The sequence below is a fragment of the Sinocyclocheilus rhinocerous genome, unplaced genomic scaffold (genome assembly GCF_001515625.1).
Source record: "Sinocyclocheilus rhinocerous isolate Xijiao unplaced genomic scaffold, SAMN03320098_v1.1 scaffold10915, whole genome shotgun sequence".
Classification (NCBI taxonomy): domain Eukaryota; kingdom Metazoa; phylum Chordata; class Actinopteri; order Cypriniformes; family Cyprinidae; genus Sinocyclocheilus; species Sinocyclocheilus rhinocerous.
The window spans coordinates 51,578-71,279 of NW_015649445.1; the positions used below are offsets into that span (position 1 = coordinate 51,578).

General features: G+C 36.4%; 2 protein-coding genes across 4 annotated transcripts in view; one reads left to right on the forward strand and one right to left on the reverse strand.

Annotated features, from left to right (window-relative positions):
• The window catches only part of LOC107710558 (olfactomedin-like protein 2B), a 9,926-nt gene extending 6,630 nt beyond the window's left edge, over positions 1-3,296 (reverse strand). Inside the window, exons 1-4 of the mRNA XM_016515363.1 lie at positions 2,898-3,296; positions 1,407-1,670; positions 1,164-1,271; positions 925-1,089 (exon numbers count right to left, since the gene is read on the reverse strand). Coding sequence (XP_016370849.1) covers positions 925-1,089; positions 1,164-1,271; positions 1,407-1,670; positions 2,898-3,053 — 693 coding nt within the window. The 5' untranslated portion in view covers positions 3,054-3,296. The remainder of the gene's footprint in view (positions 1-924; positions 1,090-1,163; positions 1,272-1,406; positions 1,671-2,897) is intronic.
• Positions 3,297-4,799: 1,503 nt separating this feature from the next.
• fam102bb (family with sequence similarity 102 member Bb) lies at positions 4,800-19,509 on the forward strand. 3 transcript variants are annotated; one of them, XM_016515367.1, is made up of 11 exons: positions 4,800-5,256; positions 10,558-10,678; positions 10,769-10,798; positions 11,529-11,645; positions 12,687-12,733; positions 13,251-13,354; positions 15,173-15,268; positions 16,898-17,102; positions 17,210-17,346; positions 18,814-18,883; positions 19,321-19,509. In XM_016515367.1, the coding sequence occupies exons 1-11, from the start codon at positions 5,123-5,125 to the stop codon at positions 19,361-19,363; spliced, it is 1,104 nt and encodes a 367-aa protein (XP_016370853.1). In that variant the 5' UTR covers positions 4,800-5,122; the 3' UTR covers positions 19,364-19,509. The 3 variants fall into 3 exon arrangements, with proteins under 3 accessions (XP_016370853.1, XP_016370852.1, XP_016370854.1); XM_016515366.1 differs by lacking the exon at positions 4,800-5,256 and adding an exon at positions 5,440-5,927; XM_016515368.1 differs by lacking the exons at positions 4,800-5,256; positions 15,173-15,268 and adding an exon at positions 5,440-5,927.
• The last annotated feature ends 193 nt before the right edge of the window (positions 19,510-19,702 follow it).

Here is a 19,702-nt window from a genome sequence, read left to right on the forward strand (position 1 = left end):
GCTAAGAACTTAATTTGGACAACTTTAAAGGCCATTTCCTCAATATATATATATTTTTTTGCACCCTCAGATTCCAGATTTTCAAATAGTTGTATCTCGGCCAAATATTGTCCTATCCTAACAAACCATACATCAATGGAAAGCTTATTTATTCAGCTTTCATATGATGTATAAATCTCAATTTCGAAAAATTGACCCTTATGACTGGTTTTGTGGTCCATGGTCACATATGGTATACACGGAAACTTGTGTGTCACACGATAGAATCAACCTCATTGGGTGATCATGTACATTTGAGCTTCCGTGTTTACCATATGTGATGTGCTCTATGTACATATTTGTGTCAATTGTTTTAATGTAAAAAAAAAAGTCTAAAATCTGTTCATCATATAAATCAATCGTATCTCTTCACTAAACTTGGATTAAACTTCTTGATTCATATAGATTCGTTTTACGATCTATGTTTTGAGTACCTGGACTTTCAGGATTTACTTGCCAGAAATTAACAGAAAATGTTTGAGATTTCATTAAAATATCTTAATTTGTGTTATGACGATTAATCAAAGTCTAACGGGTTTGGAATGACATCAGGGTGAGTAAATGCTGACAGAAATTCATTTTTTGGTGAACTATCCCTTTAACAGATCATGATATAGATCATCTGCTTTGGATCTCCAAGTCATTTGGCTCTTTTCATGCCAACTTATGTAAGAGTTGACAATGGGACAAATTAGTGAGAGTTTCAAGTCACAACATGAGGTCACTTTTGACTCTGAGACAGCGATCCTAAGTTAATAAATAAACGCTCGCAGCATGTGGGCTATTTCACTTCATGGTTTAACATAATGTTTGGATTGTTCCAATGTTACGTATTAGACATGATACTTATGTAATGCAACATTTGTTTTAAATAGCACCTCCCACCTCTGTGTGCTGAAAAGCAGCTGCCTCGTCATTCTGCTCCCTCAGACTGGTCCTCTTCTCCTGCGGTTGTGGAAGCAGAGTTGTAGGTGAAGATGTGGGCGGCTGTGGATTTGGAGAGGTGCTCCTTGTGTTCGACTTCTCCTCGGTCTGGTTGTTTAAGACCATCTGTCAATAACAAACCGCATTAATAATATGTTTAGCATGTATAAGATAAGAAAACAAACAAAAACACCACTTACTTTTTCTATAGTGTCCATGCGATCAAGAAGCTTTGTGGTGACTGAGTGCAATTTCAATAGATCCATGCCATAGAAGGAACCCTCCAGCAATTCCAGTATAGTTGACAGCTGTAACGATGAAGTAAATTCCGTCATGGCAAGAGCTGGTTTTATTTAAGGGGTAGGAAATGTTATGCATTCATATCCTGCAATATTTTGAACTTATTCTGGTCTATGAGATCCAACTGCAGATGATTTGGTCACCTTGATATTATCTTTCCCAGCCTGTTGCAGCTTCTTCAACCGGAAGTCACCCTCACAGGGGTTTAAAGCCGACGGAGGTGCAACGCATGCACATTTGCAGTGGGGTCCTGATGTGATGGTCTCCACCGTGTAGAAATCCTGAGGCGTCGCGTGACCATCCCGAATCCGCTGGCACGCGCTCGCGCTCAGAGGTCTGACAACACATTTACAGCCACAGTCAGAGCCTTCCGAAAGCGCTTTCACTTTGTCATAATCACCCAGCAGCTACAAAGAAAAGAGGACGGATGCATTTTCCAGCCAGCCAGCTTTGTTGCATTGTTTGTATATTGATGTGCATTTTAATGTTCATTACTGTTTTTCAGTTACCAACGTTGTGAAGTCTATTCATTTGTTTCTGGTACATTTTTGAGTAACTTTCATTAATAACATTAACAAATTTAGCCTAATTACATTCAAACAGTATGCAAATTACACAGTTTTAAAAGGCTTTTTGAAAATCTTTTGGTAACACTTTATTTTAAGGTGCCCTTGTTACATGTTACATGTACTTCCTATTATAATAACAACAATAAATTATGCATAATTGCATGCAAGTAACCCTAAGACAAACCCTAATCCTAACAATAACCATATAGTAAATACATGTAGCAAGTTAATTGATATTACTCAGTACTTGAATATATAATTAAACTGTAACAAGGACACCTTAAAATAAAGAGCTACACTTTATTTTAAGGTGTCTTAAAATAAAGAGCTACACTTTATTTTAAAGTGTCCTTGTTACAGTGTAATTATATATTTAAGTACTGAGTAATATTAATTAACAACATGTTTATTGGCCTATAGGATCAGGGTTTGGTTTAGGGTTATCGGATGCAATTATGCAGAATTTTGTGCTAATACTATAGTAATTACATGTAACGCGTAACAAGGACACCTTAAAATAAAGTGTTACCAAATAAAGTGTAACCAATGTTTTCCAACCGTGAGTAGCCTAATTTTCTGTGCGTTTCGCCGAACAGAATTTTCTTAATCTTAAAGATTTTTTTAAACAAAACACAATTTTACGATGTGCATGTGATATAAAATGGGCAATGAAGCAATAAATAATGTTAGTAATTATTATTATTATTATTTTGTGTAGGCTATCATAAAATACGATCGCTCCAGCAGTAGGCTTACTGTTGCTATGGTAACTTTCTCAGGAGCACGCAATGCCTGTTCGCGACCGTATGTTTATGCTCTGAAATGTTGTGCTTTTCTTTGAAAACTTCTTCTAGGCCTTTATTTGAATAATATATTTTTAAATCATATTTTATATGCTATTCATATGCTATCTGAATTTACTTCAGAAACGCATTATGTTAAGCATTATGCAAAGACTGACAATAAGTTATTAATGAAAGTTATCATGAAGTGTTACTAATATTGTCGGTTATAAAGAAGCTGCACAGATATAATCGTATCGAGCGCTGGTGAAGAGATTCTTACCTGACTTAATATATTTTCTTGATTATCTCTTTCAACTTGCAAAGTGTCATTCTGTTCATTCGTGTTCTCCAGAAGTCGCTGGTGTGATTTCGGAGCGGCTGAAGTGAGAGCGAATGCCACGAGCCATAAAACGCACCAGATTCCCATCGCAGTCATCGTGCAAGGTGTGATATAATCCCGCCAAACATATGCCACTGTAGATTGTGCTTGCAGATCGGGTTTTTTCCTCTTCAAAAACGATAAACCGTCAAACAGATCTCCATTTGCACTGCCCTCCAGGTGAAATAACTGAAACGGGATGAGGTTTTGCAAAAGTCCAGAAGAGGTAAAGTCCAGATGAGGGCAGGTGCCTGGTCCTCAGCGTGAAACTGGTTTGAGAAGAAGCAGGAGTGACGTGACATTTAAACTGAAATGAGGGGGGCTGGATGGAGAGACGCACGGAGCACGCTGAACGTTGCGCGCACGCATCCACAGCCGCAAATGCTCACACTATAGCTAAAACGGCACTTCCCATTGACTTTTATTTCTAGTCATAACTATAGACTATAAACTTTTTTTTTTTGAGAAAGAAAGAGAATCAACTTATGTGTCATAAGAAAAACTATTTATTTATAGTAAACTTTATTTTAAACTTTTTGTGAACTTTATTAAAGTTATATAAATTATTTATGTGGAATTTCTTAAATGTGTTTGTTGCCTAATAAAAACATTTGCATTGACAATATGGAGCTCACCTGTGCAGTGACGTCATGCACGCAGCTGCTATAGGGAATTTTGCTTTTGGACATAAAAATTACCCAATAACCCCCACATATTATTGTTTTGAATTAGTTTTAGTAAACGGGTCCATTTTATGCAAGAAGTGTGAATCAAACATTTTAGCATTGAATGCGTGCATAGGGTTAACTTTTTTCTGTTCCTAAAAGTGTAGCTAGATCAGAACATTATGCATAGCAATTGAAGTGTTACAGCGCCACCTAGTGTGTGTTAAGACACAGAAGAATACAAATACGCAGTACAAGTGCGTTCTTTTTCCTTATCTGCAAGTGCCAGGTGTTACACTAATATTATTAACCAATAGTGGTCAGTGTTGCTCCATAGTACTGTTGTTGCTGCGTGACATAGAACCAACCCACTCTCTGGGGCCCTTAGTGGTCCAGTTTACTCTTTTTACTTCCAGAACTGGTGGTAGTAAACTAAGTTTAGTGTGACTGATATGTCACTAAAACAAGTAACTGAACAAGTAACACCATGTCACTTAAACAAAAAAGAAAAGAAAAAGAAAACTGTTCACATTAACCAAATTAACCAAACTGTTATAACAAAAAGCTCCAATATGAAAGTATGGAAATTATACAAATAAATAAATAAAGACAAGAACAATAATATTAGTTATAATATTATTTTTACAACATTTTATTTAATTTCTTTAATTAAATTATTTAAATTATTATTTTTAACTAATATTAAAGCATATTTTGTCCCATAGAAGTGCACATTTGTATATTTATAATCATACTAATAATATTTCGCATTATTATACAACAATTATGAATTTGATAACTCTGGATGAGAAATTATTACAAATATTTAGGTAAATACATCTGAAAGTCACACTGAAAACAATTTATCAAACGACACCAGCTGGTTCTCACGCAACCCAGTGAAACGTCAAAATGAGTACTGTACCTTTAAGTCACAATGTTATTATATTATACACGGGAACATTCTAATGATTTCTCTTTTTGTGTACTATCAAGATGATATACAATCCTTAACTCATTTATTACATGTATTATGTACTATGAGCTGTCCTTTGTCCCCCTCTTCACTTCAGCTTTATGAGTTGACTGGCCCTTTAAGAAGCGTCGCCTGTGTTTCCACTACTACAACACACAATATACAGCAGTACTACACAAGCCTCCGCGGAGCGGAACAGACTATCACACACAGACTGCATATCCACGGACGAGCATATCCATTTTCGGTACCGTTTTTGATTGTAACAACATGTAGTTCATGACAGAAGAATCCGTTAAGACTGTATTATCATCGTTAGCTTGGCTTTCTATTATAAGCAAAGGGGATTCCATCAGTGGCTAACGGCTATCAGCTCTAACAACAGAGGTTCACCAGAGATGAGCAAATAAAAGTAATGCTCCTCCACAGCGTATGACCAAAGGCATTATCGAGCGGTAACAGGACTGCTAGGAATCGACGTCAAGATGATGAAGAAAAAAAAGTTTAAGTTCAGAGTTGATTTTGAGCTGGACGAGCTGTCGTCGGTTCCGTTCGTCAACGGAGTTCTATTCTGTAAAGTCCGCCTGCTTGACGGCGGATTCTCGGAGGAGTCATCGCGGTAAGGAGGCTGTGAGATGTGGAGGGATGGAAATGGTTTATTATTATGGCTATGGGTGATACTGGGCTGTTTTTATTCTTTATTGCTTTTTAATAAAGCATAACCAAAACAATATATGTCATAGTGCGCGTATATAGAGCTGTGGGATGAAATGTGACTGGCCCTTTAAGAAGCGTCGCCTGTGTTTCCACTACTACAAGACAACACACAATATACAGCAGTACTACACAAGCCTCCGCGGAGCGGAACAGACTATCACCCACAGACTGCATATCCACGGACGAGCATATCCATTTTCGGTACCGTTTTTGATTGTAACAACATGTAGTTCATGACAGAAGAATCCGTTAAGACTGTATTATCATCGTTAGCTTGGCTTTCTATTATAAGCAAAGGGGATTCCATCAGTGGCTAACGGCTATCAGCTCTAACAACAGAGGTTCACCAGAGATGAGCAAATAAAAGTAATGCTCCTCCACAGCGTATGACCAAAGGCATTATCGAGCGGTAACAGGACTGCTAGGAATCGACGTCAAGATGATGAAGAAAAAAAAGTTTAAGTTCAGAGTTGATTTTGAGCTGGACGAGCTGTCGTCGGTTCCGTTCGTCAACGGAGTTCTATTCTGTAAAGTCCGCCTGCTTGACGGCGGATTCTCGGAGGAGTCATCGCGGTAAGGAGGCTGTGAGATGTGGAGGGATGGAAATGGTTTATTATTATGGCTATGGGTGATACTGGGCTGTTTTTATTCTTTATTGCTTTTTAATAAAGCATAACCAAAACAATATATGTCATAGTGCGCGTATATAGAGCTGTGGGATGAAATGGTATGTTTCTTAAAGATTATTAGTCTTTTACGGTCATGTTTAAGATGTATAATTGTCCATTGTTTCAGTCAAGGTTGAAGTCAACACTTTTGTGTTTTTGTAGTGACATGTCAGTGACATTTTATGTGACATGTCAAGCTGTTATACATAGAATGTTCATGTTATAAGGTGTTTACTCAAAATGAATTAATTTCATAATAATATCTAGGCAAATTAAAACCTCAGCAGAACTTCAGGTGTCAAAAACCTTGCCCAAGCTACTTGAATATCAGAATATCATATTTTAATACATAAAAGAAAGTTTAGACCTTAATGGCGTATAAACAGTATGCCATGCATGCCCTACATTACTTAATTTTTACTTAAGAGGAAATAACCCAGTGCTCTTGAAAGCTGACATGTCATCTGTGTAAAAGATTAGTAAGTAATTATAGTATATCAGAGGGCATGATCATAAAAGCATAATCATAAGTAAGTGGATTGCTCTTGAAAGTTGTCAGTGTGTAAATGAAGATGTCACTGACGTTGACAGTTAAAATGTAACACTAAAACCTGAACTAAAAAGTCACTTTAACTGACTGGCAAAATGAATTTTTAGTAAGAAAAATCAACAAAAGTGGGCTAATATTTGGTCTTGGTTTCCTTACTGTTTTCAATTTTTATCTTTTATCAATAAATGCAATATATTAAGCATATCCTGCGTGCTTTTTGCAATTCACTTCATAGCAGTTCTTGTGCTGAGTCACTTAAGGCCACACATTGTAATTGTAGATGTGTGTATTTGATGTGTAAATGTGCTGTGCTGTTCTCAGACCTGCACACAGGTTGACCTGCATGCAGGATGTTAAAGGGCTCATATGATGTTGCTAAAAAGAACATTATTTTGTGTATTTGGTGTAATGAAATGTGTTTATGCGGTTTAAGGTTAGGTAGGCGTGGTTGACTCTTAACTTTTATAAAGAATATCTCTTTGGATTTGAGACTTTAGTCTTTGCAACTTTACAGATCTTCTTTATGCACCAAGAGCTTGTAACACTCCAAAGAGAAAGGAAAAATTGAAATCGCATCATATGACCCCTTTAATGCATCACGTCTGAGGGGGCGGATTTAAATGTAGAGCAGTGAAGAGAACTGTGCAGTATTACAGATTATTACTGTCTTTTATGACGCCATGAGAGGTGCAAATGTGTCAATCAGTTGCTGGACCTTCCAAAATTATTCTACATTTATCTCTGCATTTGGCAGATGCTTTTATCCAAAGCGAGTTACATAGCATTCAGGGTATTTATCAGTTCATGCATTCCCTGAGATTCAAACACTTGAGCTTGGCATTGATAGCATCATGCTGTTTGAGCTCCAAGACTATTATCTCACTCATGTTTCTATTCCCATTTTAGTATCTCAGTCCAAAACAGACTAGATTTTTAAAAGGCCCCGTGACATTGAACATTATACATTAGCACCCAGCCGAGAGGAAAAAAGGGCTGCAACAAGTGATTAATAATAATAAAATCAATTATGAAACTGACAACTAATTTTATTGTTGATTAGTCGGGTTTGTGACTTGATATTGTGACTTGAATATTTTGAAACTATTAGTATATTGCATATATTTAGTAGACTTAAATGTGCACTGATTAAGATGTGGAATATCCAATAATAAATAATTGACAGATTACCCCGAGGCCTAAAAAAATGTCTCTTCCCTCTCAGTAGACATCACAAACTCTTTGTCTCTGTCTTGCTGCAACATTTGTCATTCACTCTTTTTTGGAGCTCCGCAATACAAAGGCTTCCCACAGTTAAATATTAATATGTCAGGCAGTGAAAGTGGGCTGTCAAACTTCACCATGACAAATTCCCTTCATACAACTCCCTGACAATGCATAAGCAAGTAGCTTATTCATCCAAACAGAAAGAGAGCTGTAGACCAAAACCACAGCAGCTTAGAAGATCAAGCTTGGGTTTGCATGAGTGCTTGCTTCTCTTTTCCGTTATGCAGTTTGCAGGGAGTGTCTAAGGTTTGTGAGTTTCTTCTCCCTCCAGACTTGAGTTTGCCTCCATCTGCCTGTGGTGATGATCCTTTTGAAGAACTCCTGTTTCATTGCAGACATCCTGTGGGACAACCTAAGGAAAGAGCACACTGAACCAAAGCACTCCTGCTCTCTTTCGCTCAGCTGACTTTGCCATGGCAACGGCATATATTCCAAATACGGAAATCAGATCAGTGGCTTGTCATGATGGTTCTTTATTACAATATTAAGCCTGTTGCACATTTAGGCATAAGCACTGGTTTAACAGTTCGTTATTCCAGCGAGAGCAGTGATGCTAATGGCTGTAGCACATGCATGCTGCACTAATTGTCTGATGGACCAATGAAAAAATAGTACTTTGCCATTTTTCCAGGAAGATAATGAGTGCAAATATGGTAGATTGTTTTCATTTGTGCTAGTAATGCATACCATTCTTATCTAATGCTGTTGAATTCATTATGTCCTTTGTGTTTTCGCATCATTAGTGCTTTCTAGGGAAGGTATTAATGAGTCATTCATTGTGAGGCTGAATTGTTCCAGTAAGACAATGGAGCTTATTAGATCCGAGAGTCAGAGGCTAAACATTATTCATTATGAGATAGCTAGAAAGCAAAAGTCTGAATTTGACCTGCGGTGCAGTTATTACGAAGATGGAGGTCTCCTGTATCGATCGGAGCTCTGGCCTTGCTCGGGTTGTATGTCTGAATTATGAGTCTGCAGCTTTTCGTTTATAGTCTCACTGCCATGTCATTGTGTTGTTAGCATGAAAGAAACTCTCATGCTGTTTATTTCCTTAGAAACCACCCATGTTCAGTGGAAGGAAAATGGTTTTTGGTTGGTAGGAAAAATATGCTAGCATTGTTTAGAGAAGTCATTGGCCTCTGCTGCTATGGTGACAGAATCAGAGTTGATGGTTTCATCCAGCTGTGGTTTATTCTGGTTCATGCATTAGAGGCAGTTTTTTCACCCAGTGATTCACTCGGCACGAAGCACAGGCCTTATGGTAGGGAATCTCCCCAGCTGGATGGGAGGTGCCCGATTATGTGTTGTTTTGGCTGTGTTTCCCAAAGATGTCATTGTGGACCATTAGGAGATGACAGAATATAAGGAGAGACTCCGTGTTAATGTTAGGACTGTGGATGATTTTTTCCTTACAAAAATATAAATGATACATCAAATGCAAATTCATTTCTTCATAATTGGATAGCATAATCTGTGGAGGTCTATGTGTACCATATTAATAATGAAATCTTTCACTTTAAAACATAAATATGACAAAATATAGTGTAATAAATAAATCACAAATTGATAATACATGAATTAATATATGTGTCAATAAATACATCACTGTACAACTGGAGAATTTAAGTCATGTGCTATTTATTTATTGACACCTTTCACGATTGGAATATTGACTTACCATTCAGAAGTTTAAGGTTAGGGGTAAGATTTTTATTTATTTATTTATTTAAATTCCTCTTATTCAGGATTTACCAAAAATACAGAAAAATACACAAAGATATTAAGTAGCAAGTAACTGTTTTCAACATTGATAATAATAATAAGAAAAGTATCAGCATGTTAAAATGATTTCTGAAGAGACTGGAATGATGGCTGCTTAACATTCAGCTTTATTATCACAGCAATAAATTACATTTTCAAATATATGATTACAATTTAAAATAACTTTTCTGTTTTAATATATTTTACAATATTGGTTAATTGTATTTTTGTTCAAATAAATGCAGCTTCGGTGAGCATAAGAGACTTCTTTCAAAAACATTCATAATCCCAAGCCTTTGAACATATATATTTTATTAAGTTCTTAAAGGGGCACAACCTTGCATTTGCAACATGCAATCTTTATTAGCCATTTATTTTGACTATAACATGGACAAAACACTTTATTCTGAAATTTACATGCTTGCAGTGTTGTGTTCACTGTCTTAATAGCATCACAATTTCCCTGAAGTTCATTTTATAGACTTCTATCTCTTCAAAAGCCCTCTGGGCCTCGCTCATCTGCCCTGTCTGCAAACATCTGTCTAATTAGGATGCAGAACACCTGCACAGGGAGGTCCATTTTCAGATGGGAAATTAATTAAACGTCTTGTTGTCAGTATGGCCTTCTGACTCCAGGCTCTAATTAATCACAGAATGTGAGTCAGACTCTTTTAATGCAGTCGACTTGAAGTGAATATTAAAACTCGCTATGAGGCTGGATTGTGTGACTCGTTCTGTTGTGAAATCGTTTTCAAAATCTCCCTGAGGAGCAATGCACTGTCCACCCCTGTTGGATGTTGCAAATGCAGATCAGATGGGGTGAGAGAGGGTTCACGCTGTTTTGGATGAGTGGATGTTTGTTTTAAAGTCTTGAGCCAAGTTTGTGTTCTTTACAGTGACACCTTGCATTAACAAACCAGTGTATGTTTGCATTTCACAGTGAGACGGTCCAGGCAAACTGTGTACGCTGGAGAAAAAGATTCTCCTTCCCCTGTAAAATGAGCGCTAATGCTGGAACCGGTGTCCTTGACCCCTGTGTGTGTCGAGTTTCAGTCAGAAAGGTACAGTCACACTCGTGCACACTTTTAGGTTTACAATAAACAGTTTGGAGTTAAAATACTGAGAATGATTTGATTGTTTTAATGTTACAGGAACTGAAAGGTGGAAAGACTTATGCAAAGGTAATATCTTCTTCATTTTTGAATTAAACATACCAACAATAAATTAAATTTATTTGTGTGTAATTGACAAAAAACTAAGTGTGACAAGTCATCTAAAACTATTTTTAAAAGCATTTACTAATTCTTTTGTAACGTGGTTTTTATAACACGATATTAATTGAGAGACTATGTGGAATATTTATAAAGATTAAAATACTAGTCACTCTGCAGGGCTATTTAAATAAACTACAAAAAAGCAAAATTTTGATTTTAAATGGTGAAAAAAAAACTACTATAAATTCATATATGTTTTAAGCTAAAATCTTCATGTTGCAACAACAAACAATTGTACTAAATTTTCCTTTCATGAATAAGAACTAACACAGGGCATTGGTAATTCATCAAGTAGACAGTTCTGTAGAGGATTATAAAATATTGATAGCAAAGGAACAGCTGAAAATAGATCACTCTGGAACACTGTGTTTGTATGCGATTCTGTTTGTGTATGAGTATTGCACTTTTGTTCATAAAAGCATGTTTGTGTATGAGTATTGTTTGAGTACACTCATTCTGTTTGTGTATGAGTATTGCACTTTTGTTCATAAAAGCATTAACCTTAGTAATAAATAATCTTATTTATTTATTATTATTATTACATAAAGCATCAGTGCCTTTTATTTTTAAATTATTTTTCTACAGGCAAAAATATTTTTTTCTTCCTGAATGTATGCTGCTTTGGCTCTCTGTACAGTTGGGTTTTGCCGATCTCAACCTGGCGGAGTTTGCAGGATCGGGTAGCACCACACGCAGGTGTCTGCTGGAGGGGTATGACACCAAGAACACTAGACAGGACAACTCCATCCTTAAGGTACAGAACCGCTCAGACTTCCTTTCAGGGTCTTCTCAGCTATTTCTTTATTGCTTTTTTCTTAATCGCATTCTTTATTCTATTTTGAGTTTTGAACTTGTGGCTATTATTAGTGGTGCTTTTGGTAACTATTAGTCATACTCATGCTTAAAATCCCCATGAAATCAAAATCAATTCTTATTTTTTATTTGGAATATTGCAGTATTTATTATACATGTTTTTTTTGTGTGTGTGAGTGCACATCATTCATTTTCTTTACTCATGCTCCCTCATAATCTTAACTTCTCCCAAATAACCTCCCCTCCATTATGCAACAACATCTCTTCTCTTCTCTGATGACGTGTTTACTGGTGCGAGGGCGGGACAACCTGTCATTCACATGAGACAGCAAACAACAACAGTCATTCAATCAGATTCAGTCAGTTCCCATTGAAAAATATCAAATCCGCCCCAACATTTTTTCTTGTTCAAGAAGCATTTCATTCAGATACACATCACAATAGAGAAGAAAAGACTATTGCAAATACAGAGTTCTGGCATGAAACTCTAGATGGCACAGTTCGATAGGTCTAACTAATGACCTAATGACATCATTATCATATGGCACAGCTGATTGGTTCTCTCCTGTATCGGTAGCCAATGAGCTCGCTGCTCAACATTCAAATGTATGACTAATGCTTGCCATAGACAGCAGCATGTTGTGGATGTATTGGCAGTAGCAAGTCTTGGTACTTGCTCTGCCGCAACAGCAGCAGCAGCGTAGCAGATCTATTCTGCCAAGACCAAATACATTAACATTGTCATGTACATTACCATGCCAATCCCTGCGAGAGTTGACATGACAGAACTTCTGTTCCTCACTCTAATAATCACTCAGAGCACTTTAGCAGCTGCTTTGCAACACCCTGAAAACCATCCAAAACATGCATGCGAATTTTGCATGATCACATTCTGGGAAATATAAATAAATAAAAATAAAATAAAATGTTATGTCATACACATCCAGTTTCTATCTTTTTTTTTTCTTTTTTTTGCCTGTAGGTGATTATCAGCACACAGCTGATGTCTGGGGACCCCTGTTTCAAAACGTGAGTGTTACTTTTAAATGCTTTTGCATATGTTATAATTTGGTAGGAGATGCTACTGAAGTGAGAAAGAATTGAAGTTGGGTTGTATTAAGGCCCTTTTTTTTATCTCTACACCACCATAGCGGCATTTTTAAATTTAGATTTACGACCCACAGAGACCTTTTCCTGCTAAACATTTGAAGTTGCTATTATAGTATTTTCTCAGAAACGGCCCGTGTGTGTTGGGAAGGAGTGTGAATGAGCGCTCTGGGGAAATCAGAGCTTTGAACACAGATTTGCATACTGGAAACCAACACTGTCCACCCACACATGTACACAGTGTGCATGAAGGCAAAAACCTGCTAAAACATTCGTGTGGGTTGGAGCGTGGGGAGAGTTCGGGGATTCTGGGGGCTGCTTTCGGACCACCGTCAGTGGGTGGATTCAGATGGTTTAGTTCTTTAATTCAGCAATTTTCAGTCTGTTCATTCAAATCCATTTAAACTGTATTCTTGATTGCGTGTTCTCCATGTATTAGACCTCCATCCACCGCAACGGTAATAGGCATTCAGGGTGATGCAGAGAGCCTGCTGGAAGACAGGAAAGGAGGAGACACACAGAAACCTTTTCTGAGTCTCTCAGGTAAACCTCACATTGGTCAGTGTTTGTGGTGAATCAAAAAATGAGACGCAGCTCCATACGCAGACCTTATTTTTTTTAACATTTGTCCTTTATGTGCGCTTAAATGTGTTTTCATTTCTTGTATTTTTATGTTGGGTGCTTTAATCGTCTGCCCAAATCAAACACCCTTTGAGAAGCTTCTCATTAATTCTGCATCCAGTCTTTTTAGCAAAGAACAGGACTGTATGTTTGATTTGATGCTGCTGAACTAACGGGAGCTTGAAAGAGTGCTCTCTCTTCCCCCACTCTCTCTTTTATCCTTTCTTTGCCCTCATACATGCTGCGTGCCTTTTCTGTCCAGAGGCCGGCGAAAGCATCAGTCTTTAATGTATAATTTAGCCGTATGCAGCTCTTGACTTTGCTTTCATATTCATTCAGTATGACTAACTGCTTATGATGTAGAGCAGGTGTACAATTCATAAAATATGATGATTAGCTTACTAGTCTCAGTGGTGCTTCTGTAGTGATTTTTATTTGCGATAATTGAACAATATTAAAGCCATATTAATATTCATATTCGGCCATTTAATCTGAAATATTAATGAGATTAAAGACAAGATGCCAAAAGTGGCTTTGTGTTAGAGGCGATTGATGAATTAATCAGTATCGCCATTTGTTCAGAAGAACATGTTTGAAGAGTTATATAAGTTAAATATGAGTTAGCAGAGAAATGCTACTATTTTGATGGAGCAAACTAATTTAGAGATTGGTCAGGATGGTCAACTAGTCTTTTAGCATCTGATGTTAGTGATGTAGATATTTTCAATCGCTTTTCAACTTTAAAATTTGTGTATTGAGGGTTTTCATTTGTTAGATATAAGGCCATGCATATGCTAGCCAGTGTTATTTTAGTATAATTTATATAATATTATTGTATTTATTGTTTTGATTTTTTATTTTCATAGTTTAGTTTAAGATTGAGTTATTTTGTTACATGATTTTGTCATTTTTTAAATAGTTATAGTAATTCTAGTACTTTTTTTATTTATTTGAGCTTTATTTAAATTATTGAGAACAATTTCTAAAAATCTTAGTTTTAGTAAAAAAATAACAACGCTGAATCTAGCATACTTAAAATTTACAAAATTATTTTTCACGTAGGACCAAAATAAGTAATGACAAAAAATTATTTATAACAAAATAATTAATCTTGTATATGTAAATTTCTAGCCAATAAAATACATACTTACTAGAATGAGAAAGTCCCTCCTTCTAATGCACCATCTGCTGTAAACTAGAATTTGCAAATAGCAAATCATGATTTAAAGGTGTGATGTAAATGGAAGGCTAATTTAAATATGTCATGCCCTAACGTCCTGTTTTAACAGGAAATATGCCAACACAGGAAATAAAAATGTGTGCTTGTCAAGCAAGCTTTAAGGGTTACACTCATCAAAAAGCTTTTGTAACCAATTCAACACCTTTGTGAAAATTTTTAATTTTAAATGTTGAAATATTGAAATGAGCTACTGAGCTACACTTGCCGATTATGCATGCCTTATTCGTCAGAGTCTGGTTGACATAATCCTAAACCAATCTAATTATATTGGACTTACAAAATGCATATATTAATTTTCTAATCCGCAGTCCTAATTTAAATAGTTAAATTATATTAAATGCCTGAATACTCCAATGGACGAAAGCATGGCTACATTAGATATACAGTATATTGTATTTTAAGGTTGGAAATAGGTGAAGAACAGGTTTGATTAGCGTTGAATCCCATAAAGTGATTGAGCAGGTTTAATTAAGACTGAACTGAATCCCTTATGTCCACAGAGACATCAGGGAAGTGTGGCTCTCTGCCCGATGAGCTCGGGCTGTGCGGACATTCTCGAACGTCCAGTTACGCTAGTCAGCAGTCCAAAGTATCAGGTAGGCTTTCCCTTTCCACTGTTTTCTCTCTGATCACTTAATCGTGATTCAATGTGATTCTGCTGACTTGCTGGACTTGAATGCATGCCTGATTAGTATTGTCTGTAACCCTGGCTGTAACATTATCAGGCTGTCAATCAACATGATGCAGTGGTATTGCGAGATGATTAACGGAATTTGTAATTTTGCACGTAGGCTGCATGTCACGTGTCTCTGTTCTGTGCGATGGAGTGAAGATTCAAGTGTGCACATATGAGAGAGAGAGAGAATGTGTGTGCAAATCCATTAGCCCATATTATATTTCGTTACAGTAGGTTGCACTTTCCACATTTAGGGTACAGTTTGGTGTCCCATTACTTTGATTAAAGCATTAGGGACACAAATCCCATGTTTTTTGTTGTGAGAAATATTAGATGTTTGGTTTAGTATCCTCCATTGTGGGGGCATTGACCTAAAAATATTGTAATTTGTATTGATTTTAATTTTAATGAACACTATCGTTCAAAGATTTGGGGTCAGTAAAGTTTTTTTTTTATGTTTTTGAAATATTATTACAATTTAAAATAAATGTTTTCTATTTTAATATATTTGAAAATGTAATTTATTCCTGTGATGACAAAGATGAATTATCAGCAGCCATAACTCCAGTCTTTATTTATTCTGATATTATTATTATTATTATTATCAATGTTGAAATTGTGCTGCTTAATATTTTTATGGAAAACTGTAATAGGGTTATCTGATGAATATAAAGTTTAAAAGAACAGTATTTATTTAAATAGAAATCTTTTATTTCTGATCAATTTAATGTGTCCTCCTTGTTGAATATAAGTATTCATTTCTTTTTAAAAAATCTGTAGTGACGTAAAATACCTCATATAAAATGAATAAAACAGTTCATATAATATTTAGTTTGACGATCAACAATTTAAGCACCTCCTTTGACCATTTTCCTGAGCATGGTAAAAGATGACATTTTTAAGCGTTCCATGCCCTATTTTGTTCCCTTTTAAGGAAAGTGCTATTTGCTTTATTAAATCATCTAAAATTAGACTTTTAGAAAGATTCTGTGGCATCACAAAATAGCTGGATTAAATGTCCCAGATCTAATTTGATAACACTATATTTCCTCTAGTACTTGCAGAGAGGAGACAGCACTCAGTCCTTATTTCATTAAGCTATTCTCTTAAATTGGGTTACACATTGCTCACTTTGATCTTTTGCCTTAGATCATCTCAAAGTGTAAAGTTAGTTTTAAAGTCCCACAGAGCAAACAGAAGTGTTCATCACATATCCATCTCTGACTGGAAACTGGAGTTGTTGTGTGCGTATACATGTGTGGGAGGATATTCCCTTTAGTAACAGCCCATACTAGGCGAGGCAAGGCAAGGCAATAGCATTACTAGCATTATCACTTTCTAAAGCTCTGGAAACCTGAATAGCAAGTGTGGGTGGGGGATGTTAAATGTCCTTTCATTACAAAAGTGATTGATTGGTTAATCTGTGAAGGTTTTTAAAGTGCATGCTGTATATTACCAGGGTAGATCAACCTTTTCTTTTTTTTTTTTACTTTTTTTACTAAATAATATTACTAATAATAATTGAAAACAACATTGTGTTGTTTCTCAGGCTATAGTACAAGTCACTCACGTTCCTCCAGTCTGTCGGAGTTCTCCCACAGGAGGAACACATCGATCGGCAGCGCTTCCACCGGCATTGCCAGCATCCCTGAGCCCAGTGAGGAGAGTGACCAAACTACAGTGCCCCCTACAGCCCCGGGGGTCTGTGCTGCTGTGCCTGAACACCCATCAACCCCTGACAGAGCTGCCAGCAGGTCAGACAGACACTGCTACCACTGCCTGCTATATTCATCAAGCTTTAGATTCAGGATATTAAATGATTGTAGATTGATCAGATTTATTTTCTCATATATACAACAAGGTACCCAGTGAAACAAGACTCAATGGAGTCTCAGCTGAAAAGGGTGGATGCCACACGGGTGGATGCCGATGACGTGGTAGAGAAGATTCTTCAAAGCCAGGACTTCACCCACAGTCTGCTAGACTCCAGCGCTGAAGGTAATAATGGCTTCTTCATGTTTATTATAAGACTTCACTTAAGGTACTATTAGCACATTTCCATCAGAGTATATGAGTAGCATTTATGAAGTTTCAAATAAATGCTGCTTTATTTCCATTAATCAAAAAATCCTTAATGTATAATGTTTTCCACAAAAATATTAAGCAGCACAACTGTTTTACATTGACAGTAGTAAGACATTTCTTGAGCACTAAATCAGCATATTGAAATGATTTCTAAAGGATCATGTGACACTGAAGACTGGAGTAATGGCTGCTGAAAAGTCAGCTTTGGCACCACAGGAATAAACCAAACTCATTCCTAGAAAACAGTTATTTTAAATGATAATATTTTTTAAGAAATTGATTAAATGATTAAATAAAGACACTTCTTTCAAAACCATTAAATCTTAGCAACCCCAAACATTTAAAAGGTAGTGTAAGTAATGTAAAATACCTATATAATATTTAGTTTGATGATCAACAATTTATGAATGTTATGCACCTCTTTTTACTGTGATTTTAACCAAATTTTTTAAAAATGCCCAAATTCCCAGTGAAAAACTATGAAGCAGGCAAAACTTTAAATCCACCAATCAGAGAAGTCGCTGTTACCATAGTAATAAGAACTGCACCAAAAGAGCTTAGCAGTGTGTGAGCTGTCATGAAGAACTGCAAATGATGTAATCAAATTAGTCTTTTTACGATCTTAAACATCTTATGTTACTGTTTTGTCTATTTTGCAATAAACTTCCATTATATTGCATTTTATTCGTATAATAAATGGCTATAGATTAATATTTTTTTTATATTGTACCATTTTTTAATTGTTTACATCAGCAGTGCTTCATGGGATTGAAGTTCATTCTCTTATTAACGATTAATTAATATTTCATATTGTTAGTCATTATATTTCCATAATATAAATTCCATCTTTCTTTAATTCTGACAGACTGCTATAAATCAATTGTTTTATATTGTGCTGTTATTTGTATGCGTCATTTGCAGTGTCTCTTGGGATTGTGGTCTTTCAGATTGTTGTCTTTCAAATAATATATCATAAATTCCGTCTTTCATTCTGATTACTAACACTGAATTTCTGCTACTGTGAAATTGCATTTTGGGCCAGTAACTTGCTTGTGACGAATCGGCATCAGTGCAGACTTGGAAGTTAGATTGAGAGCAAACAAAAATAAAAACACAGAGCTAGAAACAGGTTGTTTAATTGGTAGCAATGTTTACAGGTAGCTGCTGCTTCTCAGTAGGTGTATTGAAGTGTCTCTGTGCCAGAGCACATCTCTGTGTGTGTGTCCTATTAGTTTTCATATTATTTTTAGATGACCTGGCGACAGGTTCTCATTAGAAATGGACCAGTTTGGTTTTTGTAGCCCCAGAGAAGAGTCGTGACTTTGTGCGTGCAGAATGGAGGCGATATCTATTTCAAGTGTGTGTGTGTGTGTGTTTCAGAGGAAGGTCTGCGTTTGTTTGTGGGTCCTGGTGGGAGCACAGCACTTGGTAGCCATCACCTTCCTGCCAGGTGAGGAATAGTTCAGCCAAAAATGAAAATGCTGTCATCATTTACTCACTAGAATGTCATTCCATACCCATATGACTTTCTTGGAGCACAAAAGGAGATGTTTAGTAGAACATCCAAGCTGCTCTTTTCCATGTAATGAAAGTGAATGGGGGACTGAGTCTGTTAAGCTTTAAAATATTACCAGAAGGCACCATAAATGTATTTGTGTTTCAAAAGCCATACAGTAGCCTGCATGATGAAGACATGAAATATAGAGCATCTCTTGCTGCATTTCATATAAGTCAGACAAACAGGTTTGGACTGACATGAGGGTGAGAAAATAATGACTATTTTAACATTTGGGTTACTGTCTCTTTAAAGACTCTAAAGAGTCTATACAAATGTAAATCAGTGCATTGACCGGGTTGTATGTAAATGCTGATTTCTGCTCTTTTCAGGGTTGGAGCAGGTGCCTACGAACAGGTGGTGATCAAACGCTAGAGTTGGGAGATGCCAGAAGGAGAAGTGTCAAAAACCAAAGTCTGTTTCGTGGGAGGAGAAAGGGACCAAGAGATTCAGACATGTTCGTCTCCTCTCACATTAGGAGTGTTTATCACGAACCTGTTTCATCCTTTCGATGGAATGGTGTCCTCTGCTGGCTCCATAAAGAACTGACAGCTCCTCTGTATGAGGCTGCCATTATAGCAGTGTCTGTGTTTCACTGTGAGGTAAAGTTTGTCTCATATTACGCCCGCGTTGAAAATCAAAGACCTTTTTTTTTCTCTATTTTCCTTGCTGATTTTTAAAAAATATATATATTTCATATTGTAGTTTTAGTAA

Bases quoted from the DNA above. Each gene is read 5' to 3' on its own strand.
- fam102bb (XM_016515367.1), top strand. From the start codon at position 5,123: ATGATGAAGAAAAAAAAGTTTAAGTTCAGAGTTGATTTTGAGCTGGAC. The intron at 11,646-12,686 runs GTACAGAACCGC...TTTTGCCTGTAG, and splicing joins AGGACAACTCCATCCTTAAG to GTGATTATCAGCACACAGCT. The intron at 17,103-17,209 runs GTCAGACAGACA...ATATACAACAAG, and splicing joins CCTGACAGAGCTGCCAGCAG to GTACCCAGTGAAACAAGACT.